Source organism: Phalacrocorax aristotelis, chromosome 3 (genome assembly GCF_949628215.1).
Source record: "Phalacrocorax aristotelis chromosome 3, bGulAri2.1, whole genome shotgun sequence".
NCBI lineage: Eukaryota > Metazoa > Chordata > Aves > Suliformes > Phalacrocoracidae > Phalacrocorax > Phalacrocorax aristotelis.
Genome location: NC_134278.1, coordinates 56,963,668 through 56,988,965, shown reverse-complemented (window position 1 = coordinate 56,988,965; position 25,298 = coordinate 56,963,668). Strand labels below are relative to the sequence as shown.

Sequence of the window (25,298 nt, the reverse complement as noted above, 5' to 3'; positions counted from 1 at the left end):
CAGGCAACATAGGGACTTCCATGCTGAATTGCTCAGTTGGACGTATTTGCTGCCTGGGCTGGTGCAGGTGGTCTTTCTCACTGCTCTTGTCTGATCTTTGTCACACAAGACCAAACAGAAGGGTAGCTCATGCTGTCCCACTGCCACTGTGGGAGGGTCCCACAGTCCACGAAACAGGGAAATGGGGTATGCAGCGATGTTGTGCAGGGGCTGCTATATGATGGCTTGCCTTGTGCAGAGCCATCAGAGATGCAGCATGGCAGCTGGTGGCCAGCAGGCTTCTGGAGCCTTCTTCCTCTGCATGTTTGCATCAAGAGAGATAAACCCTGTACCACCCTTTCTTCTGGGCAATGCCTCAGAAGCCCGTCTCAGTCTTTTGCAAGGGACTTGGGTGTAACAAAATACATATGGGTATTGCAGCTGATTTTACAGAGCTGCACAATGATGATCTCCTGTGTGTCATTTCTGTGCAGGACAGTCTGTCAAGTTTATTGTAAGGTAAACACTTCCATCAGCTGATCACAAATTTCATCACGGCCATGAAGGTTTTGACCTAAAGTCTCTCCTGAACACTCTGGCCAAACAAAATTCATGCCTTTGCTTAAATACTGGACCATATGGCCCTATTAATATGCATTTGGAGTGTTTGTAACTCAGCTAGTTCCAGGGAGGTCCTCAGGCAGCATTTTAATTTCATTTTACAAGTTGGTATCCTGCAGTTTTACTGTGTTTCATTACTTTTTGGACAAAAAAAAAAGTCTTATGTTCAACGTACATTGTGCATATTAAGGCAGGGTGAGAGCTGTTCAAGAAGAAGCTGCTTCATAGTATTGGCTATTTCACAGTGGTAAGTGTACAGAGGCAGAAAATAGTCATGTTTAGAATAATCTGGCAACCTGATACACTAGGATTTAAGCCACAGGATAGCAAGGCATCATCCAGACCTGGAGCTGAACTAGAGGTTCCTGTTCTTTTACTACTGAGACCTCATCTCCGAATGTCCTCACTCCTGTATAGCTGGTACTATGATGATTTGCCAGTACTTAGAGGAGCCTCAGGAGTTCATCCAGCCCTCCCTTACAGCCAGGAAAACGCTTTTAGTGTGTGTCAGCACTTTCAAGACATTTACCATTCAAATGCAACAGTTAGACCTATATCTTTAGGTGCCCCTTCTAGCAGGCTCCATCATTCATCCACACTTAGATTCACAGCTAAAGTGCTACCCTACTGTTCTTAGAAGAATAGAAATGTGTGAAGGATGCTCATAATGAATTTGAAAAAAGGTGGCTATAAAGCTACGTTTCCACTCCGGAAGATACATTTAAGCACGAGCTATGGAGAGACAAAAGTTTAGTGGAAATACAAGATAGCAATTGCAGTGAAAGAGTTTCTGAACCTGTAAAGAAGGAGATATATATATTTTCCTGAGAGGCCAGGGTATGCCCTAGGCAATGTCCTTGCTGACCTGTTCCTAGGAAGAGAAATCATACAGGAGTGAGCAGATGTCTGGCTGTGCTGTGTGGCACCATGTGTCACTCACCATAGGCCAGGTCAGAGCTGCATCAACAGTGAAACTATTTTCCTTAAAGTTTAGGCAGACAGTCTAAACTTCTGATAGGCATCCTCACACCCTCACACATGACTATCACACATGTACACAATTGCAGAGGCACAGACACACCCACCCACCCTGAAGCAGTTGAAGATGAAAACAAACAAAAAAAACCCCAAAAAACCCCAAACTTATGTTCACAGTTTGGTGCTATGAAACCTCACATGGGAATGATCTGTTCCTGGGCTGCTAAAATAAAGTCCCTGAGAAATGAAGTTTATGATGTGTGAAATAATGTACATGGACAACACTCCCTTCCCCCGCTCCTCAAAATAACCCCTGTGCTCCCCATGTACACCCAATCGATCTTCCTCCCTGAGACCACAGCCCAGTGGAGCCTCATCCCTTCCACCCTTCATCCCCCCCGTCAGTTTACGCAATAAATTATATGCAACGTGTGTTATTTGGAAGCCACATCCTGCTGTAGGCAGGGCTGGCTGTACTCCCTAACACAACACTTGGGGATGACTCTGCTTCCAACAAGTGGAGTCGATGTGCTGGACGTGGTTTAATTGGTGCCAGCTTTGTCCTATTAACAAGTGTCAGCTTTCTGCACTTAATGCATCAAGCGGTGATGTTCTGCAGGTTATAGCGCCCTTATGCATTAAAGGCTTTTGTATATGTTGCTGCCTGATTAGACAGGAAATAGTGCATGGCACCAGGGGATAATTCACGTGAGTAAAGTTACTTGCATGCATATGCATGTGCAAGACTGGGGCTCCGGATGCAAAATACATCTTTTTCTAATCCCTGAGCTATTCTCTGTGTGTATGTCTATATACACATTGCATGCTTATTACTTTTTATTACTTCTAAAACTTAAAAATAAAATTGGCTTGAATTTAGTTTGAGGATTGGCACCAATCCAGGACAATTCTTGTGTTAACTGAAACAGTTTGCCCACTGCTAATTTTAACACAAGTGATTTATTTTATTAACATGGATGCAAATGGTAAGCACACTCTCCTTTCCAACCAGGAAGCCTTGGAAGCCTACAACAAAGCCTTGGAAACAGTGATGCCACAGATCTGGGAAGGTGCTCTCTTTGTCTGGGAAAAGGTGTTTTTGAGAGATGCCTAATTTTCATACCTGCCTTTGCTACCCATGTAGGAGAAGGAAGCTAAAAGTCTTACTCTCCCAGATGCCTGCAAGGACATAACTGAGTGAGACACTGAGTCTAATTATTCCAAGCTTTTCATTCCCTTTAACTTCAGTGAACATATAGAGGACCTGGCTCCATTATGGCAGATGCCAAGACTGTAAGCACTACACCTTCAACTAGGGAGTTGGGGGAGGTGGGGGTGCGGGGGGAAGCGAGGGGTAATTGCCATGTATAGACAGTGCAGTCATTGAGAGACCTTTAACCTGTTTATCTTCCCTTAATAAAGTTTTTGCAATCTATGAAAGAATGACTCTGTTATTCCTCACCAAGCTTCAGCACATGACCCAGCTTTTTCTACCATTCAAGGAATGTAATTTAAACTAGATTTAGACTCCTTTGCGTGGCTGAGCATGATGCCCACTGGAATGTTCAGCTCATGTGGAATTGTTTGGTTTGGTTTAAATAAATAAATAGCATTAAAATCTAATCATGGAAAGTGCAGCTGTTAAAAATAGAGTGAGGTAGCGCTCACCCAAAGCGTCAAGAAAAGGTATGCGCAGGAGCCATTCTGAGAGCCGATTCATCAAGTGCAGAAGCAACCAGATGACCGACGCTGGTGAGGCTTGAGGCACGTAAGCATCACTGCTGAGTCTCCCCACCCTGCAGCACGAGTTCTCAGCAGGAGTTAGACCTGTTTTCTTTTGTTTGCACTTCAGCCACCTGATTTCCCTTCAATCAGATTCTCCATGGGGACACGAGATCCTCATCGAGCTACCTGTGGCAAGCCTGGCACCCAGCATGAAAATGGTCATGTGCAATATTTGTCCACCTGTGAAGCAGCTGTTTAAAAATGAACCACTCTTAGAAAGGATTTTACTTTTTTTTTTTTTTGTAGCTTTTAATACTGTTTTGTTAGTGCCATAGGACAACCCCAGTAAGCAAGATGTCATGAATCCAAATGGCAAAAACAGTTTCTGTCCCAAATTGTTTCACCTTGTGCCCCTTTCTGCTTACTTTCAGTCATCAGCCTTAAACAATAAACTGTTATCATTCTTAATTAGGACATATAACTTAATCAGGGCATTTAATGAAAAAAACAACTTGCAAGGCATTTTACATATCAGATTCCATGATCAGGTGGGGTTCTGGGTATTTGTGAATATTCATGAATGGAAAAGAATATTCCCCCTGGTGCAACATATTTTGGATTTTCCAGGATGCACCATGGGAACAGACAGGAGGGCTGGCCATGGTGCATCATGGGAACTTTAAAGTAGCCTGGAACCCTGCCAGGAGAGCTTAGTCCAGCCAGCAGCTGCTGCAAAGACCTGGGTAGTTTTTCCAAATGAGCACGCTCCTTTTTTCACTAACATTTTCAGCTGGAATTCCACAGAGTTCCACTTTCCTTTTTGCTCCTGCAAAATGAGATGCCTATGGAAAACAGAAGACTTTCTGACCAACTGTACTCAAGTGTACCAGGGTTTTTTGGTAGTTGAATTTCTGTCTATACGCTTTGACAGACAAACGATGGTGCTGTCAGTAGGGATGGCAGACAAAGTACTCAGCTGCCAGCTCCGCCTGCACTGCATAGAGAACAGACCAGTTCATACATCTGCCTCTTAACCCTAGGTTACAGTGAGATTTGGTTTAAATTATTACTGATTAGAGCTTGCTTTAGAATACTGATTTACACATGAAATCTCTGCAGGAACTGACTGATCAACAGGCCAGGTCTTCCTGTGGTGAGGACCAGGTGGACAGCCCAGAGCAGCGACTGCATCCCTTTTCCAAAGGGGAGCTCTCTTCGTGTCTCAGCTAAGCCTCATTCTGCGTAACGTTAGTCATCTTCTTGTCCCCCGACCTTAAAATTTCCATGTATAAGGCAGATAAGGGATGGGAGTACAACCAGCATTTTTCAGAAAGGAAATCCAGCAATTAAGGTCATACAGTCACAGACTGGAGATTTTCTGAGTCTTCTTCCAGTGACCTGCAGTACTGCTATCGGCTCAGACAAGTCCCAGTTCAGATGTGGTGTCATGGGTGACATCAGGTCACCCGGAGAAATTTCACTCAAGACTTTAGAAAATGTGTGTCAGTTTTAAGTTTTTCAGGACCAAACAAAGGAAGTAAAAAATCTATGAGAAATATGTACATTCACAATGAACGAGATGCCTGGAGAAAGCTACGTAAGACTTCCAGTTCATTCACTTGTAAATTCATTAAAGAGCCCAAGAGCATGCAGGTGCCAAAAGAATAATTTCTCTGACACTCTGGTTCTAAAAACCTGCAGAATGAATCTTCCTTCTTTGCCCAATACATCTAACCATTAACAGATCAATTACTCAATTTGCATGCTGCTGCCAATGGCCTATTTACATTTGATAGGGAATGCCTGAAAAGCTCACAGTTTGAAAAGTTTGTCTGAGCATGGCCCAGAGCAATGGAAAACAGAACAAAGACAGAAGAGCTAGTGGCATTTAAAGGTGAGATGTCACTGACCGCAGATGGGATCCAAGAGCCTAAGTAAAAGCTAAGAGAAGGAGCAGCATGGAAGAAGATGCTGGGCAGGTCTGCTGTGCGGAGCAGCCCGGTGATGTTCTCAGAGATTGTCCATCTCTGAGACAGCAGCAGCCTGGGCCAGTGCCTCCTGGTGACTCAACGCAGCAGGGTGTGACAGCTCCACAAGCAGTGCAGCCACACTGCTGTGGCACTCAGACCTGGCTAGTAACACCACCTTCTCTGCTGGACACGTTGACTCAGCCACAGCGTCGCTAGGATGTGGAAATATTGCCCCCAGTTGTAGGGCTGGCTGTACCTCTGGATAGTTGTACCATGCTTAGCCACGCAGGGTGTACCTGATCACTGGGTGGAGGAAAAAGAGGAAGCAATGACAGATAAATAGTAAACAAAACAGGGCCAAATAGGAGTCCAACAGGGACTGACTGTGGGAAAACACAGCTGTACAAATGGTTTGGAAAATGAGAAGTCTGATTCAGGAAAAAAAAAAGAGACTAAGTTTCTTCCTCATAGAGTTGAACTGGACAGCATGCCTCAGCATGGCTGTATACTGCTTGGCAGAACTCTGAAAGCGAACAACATTTATCTGCCAAGATATGTATTCATCATAAGTTTCAAAAGAGTGCACTGTCAGGCCCAGAGAAACACCACGAGTTCCTAGAGACATTTAAGCTCTGAGTTTCTCGCTTCCGCCACCTTCCACACTGTAAGCTCAAATTCCATGTTCCTTTATTGTTGCATATGGGAAGATCACAGAACAGCTATTGTAGTGTAACTCTTTCTTTTCTGTCCTGGTCTCAGCCACAATAGAGTTAGTTTTCTTCCTAGTAGCTGGCACAGTGCTGTGTTTTGGATTTAGTATGAGAATAACATTGTTAACACACCAATGTTTTAGTTGCTGCTAAGTAGCGCTTACACTAGTCAATGACTTTCCAACTTCTCATGCCCTGCCAGCAAGAAGCTGGGAAGGGGCACAGCTGCGACAGCTGACCCAAACTGGCCAAAGGGATATTCCATACCATATGACATCATGTTCGATATATAAACTGGGGGGGGAGTTGGCTGGGGGGCAGCAAACACTGCTCGGGGACAGGCTGGGCACTGGTCAGGGGGTGGTGAGCAGTTGCATCACTTGTCTTTCCTGGGTTTTGTTTCTCTCTCTTTCTTTCTCTTGTTTTCCTTTTCATTATATTATATTTTTATTATTATTATATTTTAATTATTAAACTGTTCTTATCTCAACCCACGAGTTTTCTTACTTTTGCTCTTCAGATTCTCTCCCCCATCCCACTGGGGCAGGGGGTAGGGTTAGCAAGCGTGGCTGTGTGGCACTTGGTTGCTGACTGGGGCTAAACCATGGTGATTTTCAAACCTCCATTTCCTGGTTGTCAACCTTTTTTCCTACACTACCTCTCATGTAGCTGTACCTAGTCACTCCCTTTCCTTCCTCTTACTCTGAGACCTGCAGCTCTATCACTGTAAAAACAGCTGCTGTGGAAGGCTAACTTCTCTTGCTAGAGAACTGTGACAGCTGTGGTTGCTCAAAACATGGAAGGATTGCCCAAAAGATTCACCTTGCTGCTCTTCCCCAGCCCTCTTCTTGCTTTGTTGCTTTTCCAAAACATTGTTTCTTATTTGCAGATAGATGGCTGTTGTGGTTGTGCTGATGAAACTGTCCTGATGCACCATGGGAAAGAGAAAAGGAAGCTTTAGGAGGTACCTCTCATACTCTTGATGTCATCTGCTGACTTTTCCTTAAGTAGTCCAGGAGCAGCTAAAAATATGCTGACTATAACACACAGAGAGGGTATATTTCACCAGAAGCAAATGGGATAAGAAATAAAAAGAAAAGCAAAGAGGCTGAGTCCAAACCATCGCTCATTCTGACATATGGTTATGTTTATGGTTTTGTGTGATATTTAAACACAACAGGGAAGAACACCATTTTTAAAAAAAAAAACCCCACTCATCTTAAAATGGAGCAAAACTCAAGGTATGTGGACACATGTCTATTAACTGCATGGGAAGCAGAGTTACTTCTGCCTGATCACAACTTTTGAAATTTAGTCTCAAGATTATTCTTCAGATGACCATTAATATATACTATGCTTTAAAAGGGTATCCATTTGCCCTATTAAATCTGTATAAGAAACATTTATTTGGAAAAGACAAATAAAGCACATGAGACTTTCTGCTGAGAAAATAGGTGCTAGTCAGTATACAAGTCTGGGGAAGACAGAAATTATTAAAGTTCAGGCATACTCCAAGTTTTCTTTATCCAAAATGTTCTGTTCCTCTGCACTGTTACATTTGCCAGATTGAATGGGCTGCTACTGGTCTTTTTTTCTTCTCTTTCCTTAATGGTGTAGTTTTGAAAAGGCTGTTTGCAAATTTACGTTTGGGATGATAATCCCCAGCAAATGCGAAGCTGATTTAAAGAGCAAGCTCCTGAATGTTCACAAGGACCTGTTGTAAGCATGCTGGAAATATTTGGAAAATACTATAATCTTTAAATTGTGCTCAGCTGGATTGTCAATTGCTAATGATGTGCTCCAGTGAAGTTGCTCCCCTGGAGTCTCACTAAAGTCTGTAGAAACCTATTTAATATATTTATTATGTCTGCACCTGTTTTGGCTCCATAAAATCAAAGATTTTTTAATAAAAAAAAGATGGATGTTTTCTAGTCACATGAAGACTCCACGTAATGAGATAATCTACCTGTGATCTGCTGCCAGTTTGACTGAGACATAGTTCAAGGTAAAATGTGTTCAGAGATCTGAAGTGGTAGATTACCAGCAAAGAAAACATTCCTGTTTCCTTATCTTAGGGAGACTGGCTTCCTGCTAGTTGTGGATCCTCCTCCTGCATGAAGTACTAAAATACCCTTGCTCAGCATTTTTTATTTCATCTTCCAGTGATAATGGTGGTTATGTATAATCTCTGTGGCTGTTCAGATTCCCTTTTTGGCTCCCACAGTGGGTAGTACTGGAGTTCATGCAGCATCATAAGAGATGACTCCACAGCACACTAATTATATAGGGTTTTCAAAGTACTTTGAAGATGAAAAGCGCTGTATCAGTGCAACTCCAGGTATTATTATTATTATTATTATTATTATTTATATAGCGTACATAATCATTAGTGGAAGCCTAGCTTTAAGTCCCTTTGGGATTAAGGTAGGAGGAATATTTGGACAAACTCCATGTCCTTGCACTTTCACTGCATCTGGGTAAGGTAGATAACTGGCTTTCTGAGTTCCTCTGCTGTCTTCCTTAATTATAAAATACTATGAAAAAGAAAGTAATTGAAGCTAATGTGGACTCCTATGAGGTGAGATACAAAATTATTCTCTAAGCTGTCAGCCAAAACTTGTAGTAGTTAACACCTGTGAGATTCATTCTGAATGAAATTACTAGAATTAATTCACTCTTGAATGAATGAATGGAATAGGAGAAACACCAGCTTGTTAATTAGTAGATATTTAATGGAGCAGGATATTCTAAGATATTTGAGTGCTCCTTACCACATGCTGCAAGGAAAAAATAATCACTACAGAAAGCTTTTTCAATATAAAACATTAAATACCTGTTGCATAAGTGATATGCAGAAAAGAAGTGGGTGGTAGGAGAAGATGGCTGCCCAGGAGGAGTGGAGAAGATGACAAAGATTAATAGGATATTATAGCCCCCAGCTGAAGCCCCAGCCAGAATGGAAGAGGGATTAATTTCTACAGTTTTCACTATAATCCATGCAGAAATCCCTTCACACCTTTACAGCTAGACTTTTCAGGACAAGGAACAGCAACTAGTTTGCCTCGGTTCTACAGGAAATCCTACGGGAAGCAATCCAGACCCACTTTCTTTACTTGCACACCCTTTAACAGCACTAATTGACCATCCACCCTACCACTGAGTGACTGAGTGCTATAGTCAGTCCAAAGCCCACAAAGCTGGGGGAGACCAACAACCAAAATGGAGGCAGAAGAAACTCCTCGGAGATTGTCCTAGACCTCAGCAAGGGTCACAAGGCCCATGGATTCATGGTTGGATCCTCTGTGTGCTCCTGAAATAAAACTGCAGGGACTTGAATAAAAGAAGGTCCTATGTAAAGTTCAGAGCAGGGTTTTCATCTCACATCACTCAACAGAAATTCCTTGTCCTCAACCGAAGTATGCCAGGTCAGACCAGGTAGGATTCTTTTCTGAGTAATACTTCTTCACTTCCATACACAAACCCCAGGTGACAATCTTACAGCTGGCTATATACTCAGCTTTAAAACAACTATGATGAGTCTCCCAAATATATGGCAGAGTACTCCTAGCGAAACACTTTGAAGTAATGATGCATAGATAATTTTGAATATTCCCCTTTGAATAGAGAAATTCAAAGTGTAAGCAGAGCCTGTGTTTTGAAGAAGCCTCCCTGTGGAGGGTGTCCTATTATATGTAAATACCACTGAGAATAACATGCAAATATGGTCATTAGTGAAGGTTTGAACTTTTCCAGAACGATTTCAATTTTGAGCCAAGCTACTTCAACCTTCAAAGGCAGCAAACTCTATGACTCGGCAGAAGCTGAGACTGAAAAAGCCTGTTTCAGCAAGGACCAGTGGTTTTAAGATGCTAAAGTATCCGGAGGCTTTTCTAATCCCTTAAGCTGTTTTCCATGCTGTTTTCCTATTCAGTTAGTTGCAGACATGTTAAAGACAACTACTGCATATTCCATGATTACACTGTTTTGCTATCAGTTGTCACCGTATTTCCTTACATATTTGGGGCTGCTTATGGTTTCGCTACAGAGCTTATATTTTAGATGGAAAAAGAAGGAGGAAGAGGAGGATGGAAAGACTCCTATCCAAGTAAAGCTCACAGAAGAGCTACTGAGAACAGAGGCACATTCATTAGCATGGAAACACTGTTGAGGTGTTTGGGATACGAAAAACTTTCTAACAAGGATGAGGAGATGCAAAGTGAAGATTTCATTCCTCAGCTGCCCAACCCAAGAGAGTTAGATGCATGTTACAGAGTACCCTGCACTCCCTTACGTAGTCCTGTGTAAATTTGACATGGACGTCACATAAATTTATTTCTTCACATTTACAGAGTTCATGTCTGTTTGTAAAAAACCCAAACATTTAGATTACTTTTCATAAACTTGCTTCTGCACTGAGCTACATTAAAAAGAAAGTTGTGAGGAAATAGTATGATTGCACATATTCAAGTGGTCAACATTCTAAATTTAGCAGCTTAAGCTTTCCCTTTGACATTATATCAGTGAAAATTAGATGTCATCATATATCTTTCTGGATCCAATCTGTTTATGTCTGAAATTGAGAGGACCTTTTAGATTGATTTAAATGACTGAAACTCTGGAACTCATGTGAGCATCTTCTGATGGGAAGTATGCAACTGCAGTCTAGGCTTGTTTCATGGAGCAATTTAAATGTCTGAACATATTCCCTTTTATACTGGTCTAAGCTCACATGTCTCATTTTGTTATGCACATTTCCTCAACATAGTGATAGAGACATGGTCTTTTTAAGTGATGGGAGAGTCAGAGTCACCAGAAACCCATTACTTTTGACCAGTTGACTCCCTTGACTGCATATTACTAACCCAGTACAGCCCGTCTCAGACTCTCTGCCTCTAGTTTCCAGCACTATGCTTCTTCAGCACTTAAAAGGAGTTAATGCAAAACCATCACTGTAAAAACATGTCTGTCTTTGCCCAAGGTGCCTTTGCATTGCAAATTCCAGCAAGGCAGTAACCCGGATGCAGCGTTTCGGCTACCATGAGAAAAGAGTGAGGCAGACATTTTGGAGGCAGTTCATCTTACTTGAGTACTGAGCAGCTGTACCTGAACAGTTTCTAGGTATAGTACCCATAGATAATGCTTACCATGTATACATGCACAGTGTCTGTATTGCTTCATAGGGTCTCCTGGCAGTGCTGCACATTAGGAATTAAGATAATTTTAAGACAAGCATTCTTTTTTTGTGTCTATCAAAATGCCTTTTATATAAGTACAGGAACCAATAAGCTCTTCCTCTTTCAATCTAGTGGTGTGCTAGCATCATATAATTTGCAACTGACACACCTTTCCAGGATTGACAGAATCTGGGTGTGAATACATCTTTGGGCACAGTCAAAAGCACAAGGTTTAAGTCAGGGAAAGGCAGTCGTCTCTTTGCAGAGCTGATCTTATAGCCCCGTGTTTCCGGAGCCATTATGTTAGAATAAATTTGAATAAAATGGAGGACCCTCAAATAATTTCAAGGCACTAAGCCAGAGAATATGTCTAGGTGGTGATTTCCCAGACATGACATATGCTTCTGACCTTATTGTCTATGTTGACAGTAGAAACAAAAGTAATATAGAGGTAGCTTCAACAGTTCTGTATCGTCAGAAGATTGGGGTTTTTTGCCCGCTCCACCTCAGCCATCAGAGTCCTCTGGTAGGTCTAACTACAAATGGCTGGAATGAATAGCATGAGAAGGAAAGCAATACATCTTCAAGGAGATTATGGTCAATATGACCATTTGTATAATACACTGTGTTAAAAAAATATTGTATATTAGGGTTAGTTCATGAGCTCAGTAGAAGGCTCAGTCCTGCCAGGTTTGGATTAGCAGTAAATAGAGAGAAAAAGTTCAACAGGAGGAAGGTAAACCCTATATTCTGTCCTGTTTTGTTTAAATTCTGGAAAATGGAGCAGTGGATGGAGGAATTAATGGAGAAAATACAAGGAGAATTAAAAGTAGTAGGGACCCTGTGGGACAGAAACAGCTGGCACCAAAACTGGAGGAGGTTTTCATCTAACATACCCAGAACTCCACATTAACCAGTCAAGGTAAATTCAGATTTCAATGGACACCCAGACCTGAGTTGCAAAACTCTACCCCTTACATCACTACTTTTTTTTTTTTCTTGAAGTGATACCGAGCTGCAGAGAAATTCCAAGGGCAATGCCAGTACGGTGGTAATGTGCAGTCAAGCCAGTAATGCTGAGTAGCACAGCAGCACTGCAGACAGCTGTGGTTCTGGAACGGTGAGACGAGTACATCGTTTAAAAATTACTGATTTCAGGGGGTGTGACAGGTACACTCTCAAAGTTTCTTACAGGTCTCAAACTATTACTCTAGTTTCCACTTTCAACATAGAAATTTAATTTCTAAATTAGGAAATAACCTTCAGTATGTGCTGACTATATTTAAAACATCTTGAAATTACATGATCTGCATATAGATTTTAGGCTGTCTGTAACTTGTCCTTCTAACTCTACTCTTTACAAATGTTTCAAATTACTGGGGCAGGGTGGGCGTGTTGGGATGAATTTGCCTTTTTAAAAATACTTCTACACAAAACATCAACACAAATTTTAAAGACTTGACAGGTTTTGAATTTGTGTTTTCTTGCTGTTTTGTTTGCAACCCTTCTTTTGTTTTAGTTACCTTCAGAGATGTGTATTTTTACAACATATTTTCCAGTTTGAATTCAATATCTAACATATCCTTCTACAGAGATTGAGAAATATGCACTAGCATTGCATCATGTTATTTTTTGTCAGCTGCAGACAATGCAACTGCTACTGCAGAGATGCACTGAGAGAAAGCATATAAAGAATTGTATGAATGGCACACAAAATTATGTCACTGTGATGACTTTTAAGTGTGTAATAAATACACTCCACAGAAATAAATCTAGGTGGGAGAAATTTACCCTACACATGCATGCACATGTATTATTACCAAAAAATCACTGAGAGCGCCTTAGAACTGAAGCATTAATTTTTATCAGTTGTTCAAGATGCCCCAAGGAACTGAATCCTTAACTTGGGACCTATTTGACAACCAGCCTGTCTAGAAGATAGATTAGCTCTTCTCTGGGTGTTTCTGTGTCCATCTTTCCAAGTGCATGATCCTCTCAAAATACCTGGAATGCCCTTCCCTTTGTACAGATGAACTAGGGCAAGACAGCTTAAATAGGACTCATTATTTAAGGAATACTTCAAAGAGTCATTCCTTGTGCTGGTGCTTGCATAGTATCTCTCAGAGCTGTTAATCCACTACCACTGTTCTGATTATTCTTCCCCTTCTTTACTAATAGTAGGGGGAAGAATTTGGACTTAAAATAACAAGGAAATTTGAAGTGGAAAGCTGTATGATACCTGCATGACCATTATACTTTGATTTTTCAAATAAGAGGAGTTGAACCATCTTTCCTTTAGAGTCCAATGCTGGAACATCAAGCACTGTGTGTCTTCATTAGTGATAGGGACCTAAAGTGTGAAGCACTAGACAGCGTGTGAAATCCTAGCCTTATCAAAATCAGTACCCTTCTCCCATTGACTCTGAAGGAATGAGGATTTCATTACAGAAATTGAAACTGTCAGGGGAAATGTAAACTAGAGGCAATGATTTCATAATATTGAATCTAGGCCTTATATAAAAACTGCTTGAAAAAGTTATGTGGTAGTTTCTTACTACTATCTTTTTTACATCAGTTAGCAAATAAATATATATTTTCTAAGACTCATGGCAAGATCTGAATTACAGTAGTTCATCCCGAGTACGACTTTGTTCCAGGAGTGGCACAAAAAATGCTTGTTTTTCCGGTGTCGTGATGGTATCTGAATCTAGTCCGGTGAAATTTCAGTTCAAAGTAAATCCAGATGGATTAAATCAAGAATACTGCTGAAATGTAGAGTGACTGGGGAAAAATGAAGAGGGAAAGAAGGAGTTTGGATTGTAAGACCAAAACAAAAGATATATGGACATATAAACCAGTAAAAGACAATTAGAAAATATATTTATACTAAATTAAAACTTTATTGACTAATGTTCTCCAGACAACATGATCCAATGGACTATGGTTGCATACATGCAATGAAGTTGAACACAACAGTAGTTTAACATGGAATGTCAAACAAATTAATATAATGAATTAAATGAAACAAATTTATCTGTGTTGCTGCAAAATGAAACCAAGCTATGTATTTCCTTGGTCAATCTGTGTTCAGCTAAAAGGCTATCCATTTGAAGAAACTGGTAGATTTCTTTAGCATACATTTCAAATAAATTAGCTAGAATTGTACTCTTTAAAAATCCTTTCAACTTCACTTGCGTTTCAAACAAAATCTAACTGTAAACACTAAAGTTGCTAGAGCCATCTAGAAAGACCTAACTGTCAAACTCAGAGTGGACATTACAGTTCAGTAAATGTGAATATTTAGAACAAGAAAAATACCAGTTACTGCAAAAGTCATGTAGGCATATTTTATTATTAATCCAGCACAAAGCATTTCTTCTAAGTTTCTCACATAAAAGACTAAAGCTTGCTTACAGTACTACATCTTCTATCATTCAAGCATCATTATTACCTATCAGGGAGATTGGCTAGATGACCTAATGGGTCTTTTCCACCCCTAACTTCTACAAAAGAAAATCATTCATGCCAGCAAGAACATGGTTCGCTACATCTTGGGCTTAATCCTGTAAGCATTCGTTCAGGCAAAACTCCCACTGACTTAAAAGAGAGATTTTTCCAGAGCAAGACATCCAGGATCAGGCCCTTTTTATTTTTTATTTTTAAAAAAGCATCCATTTAGGATACATGGAAAATATTCTATAGAATTAAAAAAATATAATGACATGTGCTTCACTTGCATTGAAGGAATCAGAGAATGTAAACACCATAGTGGCCCACGTCTTCACAATATCTATGAGTGTCAACTGCGAGTAATCTGTGTGCACTTATTTCTCAATGTACGCTTCTGAGGGTGTTTTGTGTATACCTTTACCTCTACATCCACACACATACGTGCACCCTTAAAACACATAAAGGTGTGATAAAACTCACTAAAGGCAGTTGCTTGCCTGTCTTAATGCTTAAATCTGCAAGTGGCAGCAAATTGGGTTTAATATGATGCTAATTAGACTCTACATGAGCAGCAGGACATGAATATTGCTGTGGGCAAGACAGTGTAGTTGCCAGTTCTACGAGTGTGGAGCCATCCCATTTACGCACATCACAAAATCTACATGTGTGAAGGGCTGGAAAAGCAGGTGACCAAAGTATTTCTTGGTGGGCCATGTCTGAAATTTGAGTTGAATGATTCAAAGGCTGTAGATTGTCCTCATAGGAGCCTTTCGACAACCTGGAGGACCACATAGGAAAGTTTACCTTCAAAGTGCACTTTCTAAGAATGGAATGTTCTTGACAGGGAAATGATCAGAGGCAAGCCTGGACTTTTTTGCTTGATGAATAGGAAAAATGTTTTCATCTTCGGGCAGCACTTCACCCTGACAAATGTGAGTTCAGTTATTATTGGGTTTTAGTATTACAGAAGATTCTTTAGAAACAAACACAATAGTACACACACACACACACACACACTCAGATATTTACAGCCTTTCTAGAAAAACAACCCCCTACCTTAGTACTGACTACCTATCTTTTTCCTTTTTTTCTTGTTTTTTTTTAGTATTTAAATTCTTTAAACCAGCTACATTAAATACCAATGTGTACTGTACCACCCCACACCAACCCCACATCCCCCCCAAAAACCAGCAAGTATTTTAAAAGTTTGTTCGCTTGTTTGTTTTTATGATTGTTAAAATCTCCTGCTTGAGACTGTTAAGTACCACCTCCACTGGAACAAGATCAGCACTGACTGCATCTTCCAATGCACGTTGTTTCATAGTTGAGCAAGTACTGCAGCTAGAAGCTTAGATCTCCAGGTCATCAGGTCGAGGCCTGCTGCTAGCTCGGCTGCTGGCTCTGCTGGGAGGCCTCTGGTCCACAATGGTGAGGGGTTGCAGCTCGTGTCCCGATGCCAGTTTTTTAGTGTTCTGGTGTTCATCAGTGAAGTCGAAGGGCTGGGCGTGCGAGTTGGAGATGGTGCTGCCAGCCTGCCCCATTCTGTTCTGCTCCGCGCTGTAGTTGGCCCAGTTTTGCTCACTAGCTTGCTTATTGTAGTTACGACAGGAGGAATTGTTCCTGTCTCCGGTAACGAGCTTGTACCCTGGGGGAGACATGGGAGACAAGGGGGCGGTCGGTGAGGAGCAGCCATTGTAATAAGCATATTTGGGGGAACCACAGTCCTTGGAAGGGCTCATGGCACTGCTGTGGGAGTAGGGGTCGGTTTTCCCTTTCACACGATCCTTGACGCCCTTGAAGAACACATAGAAAAGCTCGATGATGTTCAAGGCAAGAGACACCAAGGACACAACCAGCATGAAGAGGATGAAGATGGTTTTCTCAGTTGGACGGGAGAGGAAGCAGTCCACTCTGTGTGGGCATGGATCGCGCTCACAGGTGTAGATGGCATTCAGGCTAAACCCATAAATGTACCACTGTATCAGCAAGAAAGCCACCTCGAAGACAGATTTAAACAGGATGCTGATGATGTAAGTACGGAGCAGACCCCCACGCATCTTCACTTTGCCATGCTCTTCGATTCCATACTTGAATTTCTTAATTTCTATTTGCTTGAGGTGCATATCCACATTCACACCATCATTTTGGACAACCTTGAGCTCTTCTTCTCTTTTGTTCAGCTTCTCTTCTTTCCTCATTACGTAGAACACGTGTGCCAAGTACAAAAGGGTAGGTACAGACACAAATATGATCTGCAGAACCCAGAAGCGTACATGGGAGATGGGGAAGGATTTGTCATAGCAGACGTTCTCGCAACCAGGCTGCTGAGTGTTGCACCGGAAAGCAGACTGTTCATCTCCCCAAGCAGATTCAACTGCTGTTCCCAGTAGCAAGATTCGGAAGATAAAGAGGACAGACAGCCACACTTTCCCTCCTGCAGTAGAATAGGCTTGAACCTTGTCAAGAAGTTTTCCCAAGGCACTCCAATCACCCATCTTCACAGGATGCTGGCTAAAGAAGGACACAAAGAAAAAAAAATAGTGATGGTTAAGACAGAGCTTTAATATCTTTGATACACTGACTCACAGGTCAATGCTAATAGAGAGCAGTGATGTCTGCCTTGTTTTAATTCATGTGTTTTACATGATGTGAAGAGACACCAGAGTTTTAGTTACTCTGGAGGTGGAGTGGGATGACAGGGATACTGAAAACAGAAAGTAACATATAATGTCTCAGAGCACAATGAAAAAATAGGTTTCTAATTTCACTCCAGTTTTCAAGAAGTTGATGACAACCCTCAGTTGCCACTCTGGTTGGCTCAGCTTTCTTGGTGGCAGCCTCAGTTCAATAAGCTATACCTGCCTCAGGTAGAACACAGCTGTGACACACCACTGAAGCAGGGTGTCGAAGTACATAGTGGCACGGCCTGAATATGCTAGGAATAAATGAAAGATTTCTCTCTTTCAGTGTGGATCATTCGTGGTAATTTTTATGTTCACCCTTTAAGAGAATAAGAAAGCAAACCATAGTATAATCCAAATACAAAAGGCTACACTAAGTTAACGTTAGGGTCAGATACCTAACATTTTATCATTGCAAAATGTGTGCTATTTTTCCTACAGCAACATTAAATTGAGCTCTTGAATACCACTACATTGTGTGTAATACATTTAGGAGTATAGTTCCTAATGATGCCAAGTTTATACTATACCCAGCTTCAGAAAAAACATGCTATCTAAATAAAGTTTATACATTAGTATTTGCAGCACAAAAATCAAAGTTAGTGTTCGTTACCTATACTTTTATGAAGGAACCAAAAACAGTAAATACATGAAGCACAGCTGAGCTCATGTTACCGTATTGGAGTAACTGGTTTCCTGTTTATCTGTGGTTTGCTTAATTTATTGTAGTTTCAGCTTTGTATTTGTATCTTTTTGTATTTAAAATCCTTCACTTTGTTTTGAAAGGAAAAAAGATTTAGCAAGGGAAAAAAAAAAAAAAAGGTAAATGAGCTCTTTCTGTTTTTAAGGCAACTCCTGGCTGCATTCTGCATTCCAAGTGCTGAACACTGCAGGTTTAAATTGTCTCTCTGAGTTTTAAAGTGCGCATTTCTGGGACACAAGCAGCTCCTTAGGGATCACTGGAAATACACAGGGTGACATAAAAGAAATGAAATGGTTTACTTGACGTTCTAGATTCCTAGGAAGAACAAAGTTCACTCTAGGATTTCTATCAACTGGAGAATGGTAATCTCATCTGCACAAAAACTTATATTTCAATGTGCCCCACGTGAACAAGGATGTGAAATTGGGCACTTAAAAGGAAAAATAATCACAAAGTTTCCCTTTTAAAGTAGATGCTGCTGGGTATAGATAATTGTTCCGTGCATGCTGAGTAATCCCTTCCTGGTATTAATAGTTTTGATAATGGTCAAATGATTTCCTCCCCACCGAATCATGGATATATTTCCTAGTGAAGGTCATTTATAGAAAAAGCCCTTTTTGGATAATTCATAAAATGGGAAATTTTAGCACCAAGGAGATTTTCTTTCAAGAAGCAGTGAGTCACTGGAAACACAAGATTATAAGTCTGGCCGCAAGATTATAAGTCTGGCAAACTCAATCATAACAATAGATGCCAAATAAAAACACACCGTTCCTGCCATCGGAAAGAGTCTGAAAGAGTAATGGGAGAGAAGTGTTTAAAGTACTCGCTCCAATAGCTCTGAGATGTCAATTATCTTTGAACCCCTGAAAAATATCCCAGGGCCATTTCCTCACTCCACTTAGTCAGCTTGCTCTGAAGTTTACCTACTGTGGTGTGCAGACCCTTCCTCATGTAATTAGTTCTTCACATGAATGAAGCCCCATCAAAGGACCAGGCCTGCCTCAGAGTTTTAAATCTGTAAGCCTACACTGGGAGGGGTACACAGTGTGTTTATCTCTGACACATCCCTTCAGCCACCCGCAGCTTTCGTCCTTCTCAGGAAAGACTAGTTTGTCTTTATAGGCTCGGGTGGCAGAGGAGGAGTAGGGCGCATAAGCGCGGAGGTCTCTGGAAAGGCTAGAATGAAATGTGACCACGCTCCTCCTCAGGCTGGGATTGTTAAACAGAGAACAGCCTGTAACTATACAACACATTAAGTTTATTTTAAAGGCAAGCTATTTGCTCCATGTCCTAGCAGTGGAAGTGGACAGAAGAAGCCTTTTTCAAGCTTCTTGGTTTAATTAGTCAGCTTCCCGATGATTCGAAACTACTGCATTAACGGACTTTCCTCAGACTCAACGTATTTCTTTACTGTCTAAATGTTATTTCAGATTGAAAGTTTGATTAAGAAAACAGAAGACGTGTTATTTCTAGGCAGTTATGTGTTGTTTGTTTTTTAATTACACTCCACTCTGGTTCACTAATGCACCATGATTTACTTCAGTTTTGACCTACTTAATCCCACACCTGCAATATTTTGAGAATTTACTGCCTATTTTTTAATTTGCTTCTGCGTGCAAAATTGCTAAATTTCATTTATGTCCCCTGGCAATATAAACTCCAGGAGGAAACATTCCATGCTTGAATTACTCATACATAGTTTTGAAAAGCAACTTTTTTTTTTTAAGAGATCAGTTACACGCTAGCCTTTGCCAGTGATAAAAAAAACCACATCAATTCAAAACATTGTACTGTTAATCAGATAACCTTGTGGTGGCACAAATATATTATTCCTTTGCTTAAGTGGATTCTATTGCTTTATGAAACATAGCACTTTGTTTTGTCGTAGAGAAAATTCATTCATCGGATCTAACTTGCTTACTTTCAGGGCACTGAAAGACCATTTTAATGAACTGATTACAGTATCTGTTTACTAGGTATAAAAAGAGGCTTTGTATCAAAGAGTTAAGTATTCTAGCTTCATAAAGAGTTTGAAATGGATGGCAGATAGTCTTTAAAAATAGTTCTTCAGCATTCTGGACTTAAACTTATTTTAACACTTCCAAGCACCTGAAATGAGTCCACTAAATGACACAGGTTGACCTCATCGACTGATACAATTTCAGTAATTCAGGAATTTAACAGTACAACTGATGATGTATATGTGTGTTTCATAAGGTCTTACTGATTATTACATTACAAACTAATGCCGGCCTACTAAACTCTTTAAAAGATGGATTTCTTCCAGGTCCTACTGTGTGTGGGTAAAGATAGGCAAAAAAAGCCATAGAGCAGCAGGAGATAGGGCAGTATTCATCTGCATGGGTTTTAGATGACCACATACATAAGAAATTTGATTTGTAAGCCACAATTAAGAAATTCTAGAAGTATTTTTTATGGACAGCATTCATCATGTCATCTGGTTCATATTTTCCAGGAAGAATAATGCAAACTCAGTGCTGTGGTAATATGCCTGGGTCTGACTAGAGTGTTAGAAGGTCACATGCTAGTGGACAGAAGAGCAGTAAGGGTTAGAGTGGGATCTAAAATGGGACTGTGCAGCTGAAGCAGTTGGGAAACAGGCCAAAGTTTTGGTTTTCCAAGCTTTCCTACCTTTTTATGTGTGCTCACACACACATAAAATAGCCAACAAAAGAGAAGATTCTGGACCTTTAACAACCACCAGTTTGAGTATTTCCCAAAAGCAACCAGCATCGCAGAGAAAGCAGCCGAGATGTACAACTGATGGGGTTTGGATAGGTTGGAATAGGGAAGGCTAGTTTTCTGAAATCTTACAAAAACCACTGAATGTCTTCCAGACATTCCCCTGGGAAGGCGTAGTTCATTTGTAGGTCTACAGATGAGCTTCAGTTCATTTCATCCACTGGACAAAGATTACACACTAAATGACTGCAGTAACTAGAATTTAAAGTGTCACAACTGTGTGTTTTTTCGTTGAGTGCTAGTATTGCTGGTAGTCCACAACTAGTGGATCCACCCCACAGCCTTTGCCTCTCCCATGTTATACCCTCTCCACCTGATTTAATTCTAAAGCATAGCTGCAAAAGCAACCGTAAGCACTTTCTTAGACTTTCCCTACTACAAGTCAGGTGTACGCTCTGTGTTACAGCCCAGATTCATTCCCTTCCTGACTCACTTCGGAATCAAGAGAAGAAACGCTGAACTCCCTGAGGGGACCTTGGGCCTTCTGATCCTCCTGCTTACAGGTTTTGAAATCTGTGTTTCTAAAACATACGTGTGGCATAAACAACAGACCAGATGCCTCCACATGAGATAAATTCATTGGGGAACATGGGGAGGAGATACCGGAGACAGGGGAAAGACAGCAACGTATCTGATGAAACAGATATGTTGCTTAATTCCATCTAACCTTCCTCATGCCCAGAGGAATCCTTGGCCTAAACCAACATTCGTTTCAGAGACAAATAAAATTAATCTTTTGAGCTTGCATAATATGAGAGCTGAGATAACTTTACAGTGTTGAATCTGTTTGTACTCCTGAGTGTACAAGCATTCAGATTTATGTTGCAAATCAAATCCCTTGTGTCCTTCTCTTTCCTCTCCTGAACCCAGCCTGCTGCTCACCCTTCTCCCATTTGTATACTCGTTAGGTATCATGGGTGAGTGCCAGTGTTTGGCTTTGAAGTTTCTGAAGGAAACACTTCAGTAAACATCCCAAAGACTAGACGCTTCAATTCTGCAGTGTAGTGTGCTGTCCAGATGTTAAAAATGGCAAGAGGAAAGCTCCACGCAAGTCCTCCAACTTGCTCCCTGTGCGCGCACGCACACACACTTAGAAGTCGGGCACAAGGTGTCCGTAGCCTGTTTTTGCCCCCATTACCAGGGCTTTTCGTCATAAATCTCACACACAAAAGTCAAAAGGAACTCCTCAGACAAAATATGCAACTTCACGAGGCTCACTGGTTATCTCAAGGCAAAACGTGAGGACACACATAAGCACACAATATTCTTGTTTAGGAGGAGAACGCGTTACTCGATAAGATAGGCTCTGTGCTTCGTCTGTCTTTCAGCTGAAGGCTTTTTTCCCTGCCTCCTCGTGTTGCTCTGTAACCACTGGCAAGCAGCAGGCAACAATTGCTATAAGGAATCACTCCGAGCTTTACAACGTAAAAAGCTTTTTAGTTCTCCAAGAGATGCTGCTCAAGCATTTTTTTTCCTCTGCGTTTTGGTATTTAAGCCTTCAAGGTAACATAAAGGGAATGTGTCATAGTGGGATTATGACACATATTGTGGATATTCTTGCACAGTTCTTCCTAGTCAACTTTCATTTATATCTACCCAAGACTTTCACAGACATTGCCAACGTGGTAAGGCATATCATGATATCTCACATTCCTTCTCTAAAATCCCTCACCGAGGTTGCTAAAACAGAGTAACTATATACAAACCAGGTTAAAAATCCATAACCCACGCCTGGATTTTATCACATGTATTTTAAGAGAAAAAGGGAAGACTTATCAGGAAGACCACGTGAAAGTCACCACTTTAGTAGCTGCAGCTTTTAACAAAGCACCTAATTAAGAACCTTGCTCTGCACAAGCCATGAGCCATCAGTCAGCGTTTCCATATGGAAGGAAAACGTGTGGGGCAGAAGGGGGACGCACTGGGGACAAGGTCTCCCTGTTACTAACTTCTGATGCAATTTCGCTACAAGAGAGGAGACTAAAGCGCATCTCGTTTTTTTCTTTAAAGGAGCCGATTTAGTCCGAGACCAATACACAGAGGAGCGATTTCACCCAAACACTAGCAACAAGTCCGCAACTTAGCCCAGCAGTTACAACCTCACCGCAGTTTCTCTCTCAGTGAAACAAGGTTAAAAGTTGTAAAAGTGTAATATCTGAAGAAATGTATAGAAATACGACCAAAGAAAGCAAAGAATTCCTGCAAGTTTGAACTTGGCACTTTAAGAGAACTTACGCTTTTACAGATGTGTATTTTTAAACAAGTTCAACCACCAGCGCAACAACACAAAAGTCTTAGGGTGAAAAAAAAAAAAGTGTTTTCAGAAAAAGTGATACACAAAAAGATGAAAAAAGGAAAACTTTCAACTTACCCTTGCTGATCAGCAGTGAAACGGGATCAGAATACTTCTTTGGAGGGTTAAAGAAAAATGGAAGAGCACGTTCAGGCACTCAGACCTGTCTATTTAAACTTTAAAAGTCTACTGCTGGTTTGTATTTTTCATCCTTCCTTCCCCACTAATGAAAGAAAAGTGCTGATACCTCGTAAAAGTTTTTTCTAAGTTGGAACACTGGGAGAGCTTTTAACAAGTTTTCAAGCCTCCGACTGTGAAAGAGGAGGGGAAAAGGAGGGGTAGTAGCCCAGGAGGAGGGGCGCTCTGCAAATGGAGAGGAGGAAGGTGGGGGAGGAGGGAAAGAACTGAAGGCACAGCAAAAACCAGCCCGGGGAAAAGGAGAGAGCGAAGGCATGAAAGTCCACTCTTGCTGATGTAACAAAACAAATACAAGGGCAGTCAGCAGCAGCCCCGCACCCCACCCCCACCCCCTCCCCTCCCCCGGTCACTGAGGGCACCTGGGTGGCACTTCATCCAGATCTAGGCTTGCCCTGGACAGATGAAACAACTTAGCTCTCTGGTGTGCACTAGGAGTTTCGCTACAGGGACAGGGAAAAGTGTGTGAAATGGATTAATGGGTAACCAGCATCAACCTCCTGGATGCTGGGGCTGGACCGCACAGGTGCTGTCTCCATCCCCTCCTTGCCACTTCACAGGAGAGGAAGCCCTCTCAAGCCCTCTCTACTTTTTGTCCTGAACACAGCTTTGTTTACTGAGGTCTATTTCCTTTACGTGCACACATTAAAGTACACACCAGGAGCAGTGTGTTTGTTTCTACAGGAGATATCCATCACACATTTTTTTATTATTATTTGTGTGTGTGTTTGTGTGTGTGTGTGTTCATCCCATGGGAGAAATGAAGAAATGATCTCACATTCCAGGAAACTCTTTCCAGGGAACTTCAGAAATCAAAGCATAGTACAGCGAATCAGTCCTCAATAGTGAGAAGAAATGCTCCTGATGATTTTTGAGCACATTTTACAGAATAAAAGCATGCTCCAAAACAGAATGAAACTAGTTTGGCTTTGCTCCTGACCAGTCCCTGCTTAAATACTCCTTGAAAAATGCCTCCTCTGTAGAACAGAGGTTAATTTATTTCGCTGCCTGTGTTAAGCTCCTCACACATGGAGTCCAGACCGCATTAGGAATTGGTCTTGTACTTGTTCGTGTCATGGAGTATTAGCTCCTCTGTGGGACTCCTTAAGAGCTTCTTTAGAAGTGTTTGTGGTTAGATAGTTCTCAATGAAGTTTCACATTTTGGGTTGTACCAGACTCGTTTGGGTTTCAACCCATGTTATTCTCGTAGGCTATTTCTGGGCTTAGTAGCACGGACCAGCATTTTTTGCTCTTTAAAGGCTATAGAGAGGGGAAAAGTCCAGTAATGGCCATTGAGAGGTTCCCAAATAAAGGGCTTCTTTAAAGTTTCTTCTTGAAATAATGAATGTTACACTCTACAACACAACCTAGATATTGCTACTTAGTTTTCACAGCCTTTATCCACTGCTTTTCACCCAGAAGTCTCTGGAGAAGAGAACTAAGACTGTAGACTAAGACTGTAGAAAGATACTCAGCAGGGAGCTTTGAAGCTGGGAAAGAAACACACGCTCCTGGTTCTTGCTCTGGAGCTGTTTGTAGCAGACCACACTGCCTCCTGTTTGAGAAAAAGAGCTAGTACACTACATCCGAATACCTTCCATTCCTCTTCCTCTGGCTGTAGGCAGGGGTGGCTGGTTTCCCTAGCTTGCCCCCTTTTCTTTGATACTGCTGTTAATTTTGACAAGCTATTTTTAGAGTTGTCCAAGCCATGTGGCAAAAAGAAACCTTTTCTTCATATTCTCTGAGTGTTGTTTTAAGGTTGTTTTTTCTCTTTACAGTAAGGGAGAAATGAAGCTTTGTGCTAATGGGCTGTGGGCCCTTCTTCTTGAGAATTAAAAAGTTGTGATATATAAACCATACTGTTTCACTGCCCTCATGATACATGCTACAGATAGTGAGTGGAGTAGGCATAAAGTTCCTGGTGGTGCCCCATAAAACACTGGTTATTCTAGAGCAAAGTACAAAATACCAACAACATGGCTACATGCGTGCCAATGCTGAGAAAATAAAGAGATTTGGGATATCATATGTTTTGGTGCTGAAAAAGCTGCCC

The 25,298-nt window shown here is 41.2% G+C and overlaps 1 protein-coding gene across 1 annotated transcript; it reads right to left on the bottom strand.

The window, feature by feature from the left end:
* Window positions 1-14,033: 14,033 nt before the first annotated feature.
* On the bottom strand, window positions 14,034-23,366 carry GJA1 (gap junction protein alpha 1). Its single transcript, XM_075087537.1, has 2 exons — window positions 23,129-23,366; window positions 14,034-17,118 (listed from the first exon to the last, which is right to left on the bottom strand). Exon 2 carries the CDS (start codon window positions 17,100-17,102, stop codon window positions 15,957-15,959), a length of 1,146 nt encoding a protein of 381 aa, XP_074943638.1. The 5' UTR covers window positions 17,103-17,118; window positions 23,129-23,366; the 3' UTR covers window positions 14,034-15,956.
* Window positions 23,367-25,298: the final 1,932 nt, after the last annotated feature.

Bases quoted from the DNA above. Each gene is read 5' to 3' on its own strand.
- GJA1 (XM_075087537.1), bottom strand. From the start codon at position 17,102: ATGGGTGATTGGAGTGCCTTGGGAAAACTTCTTGACAAGGTTCAAGCC.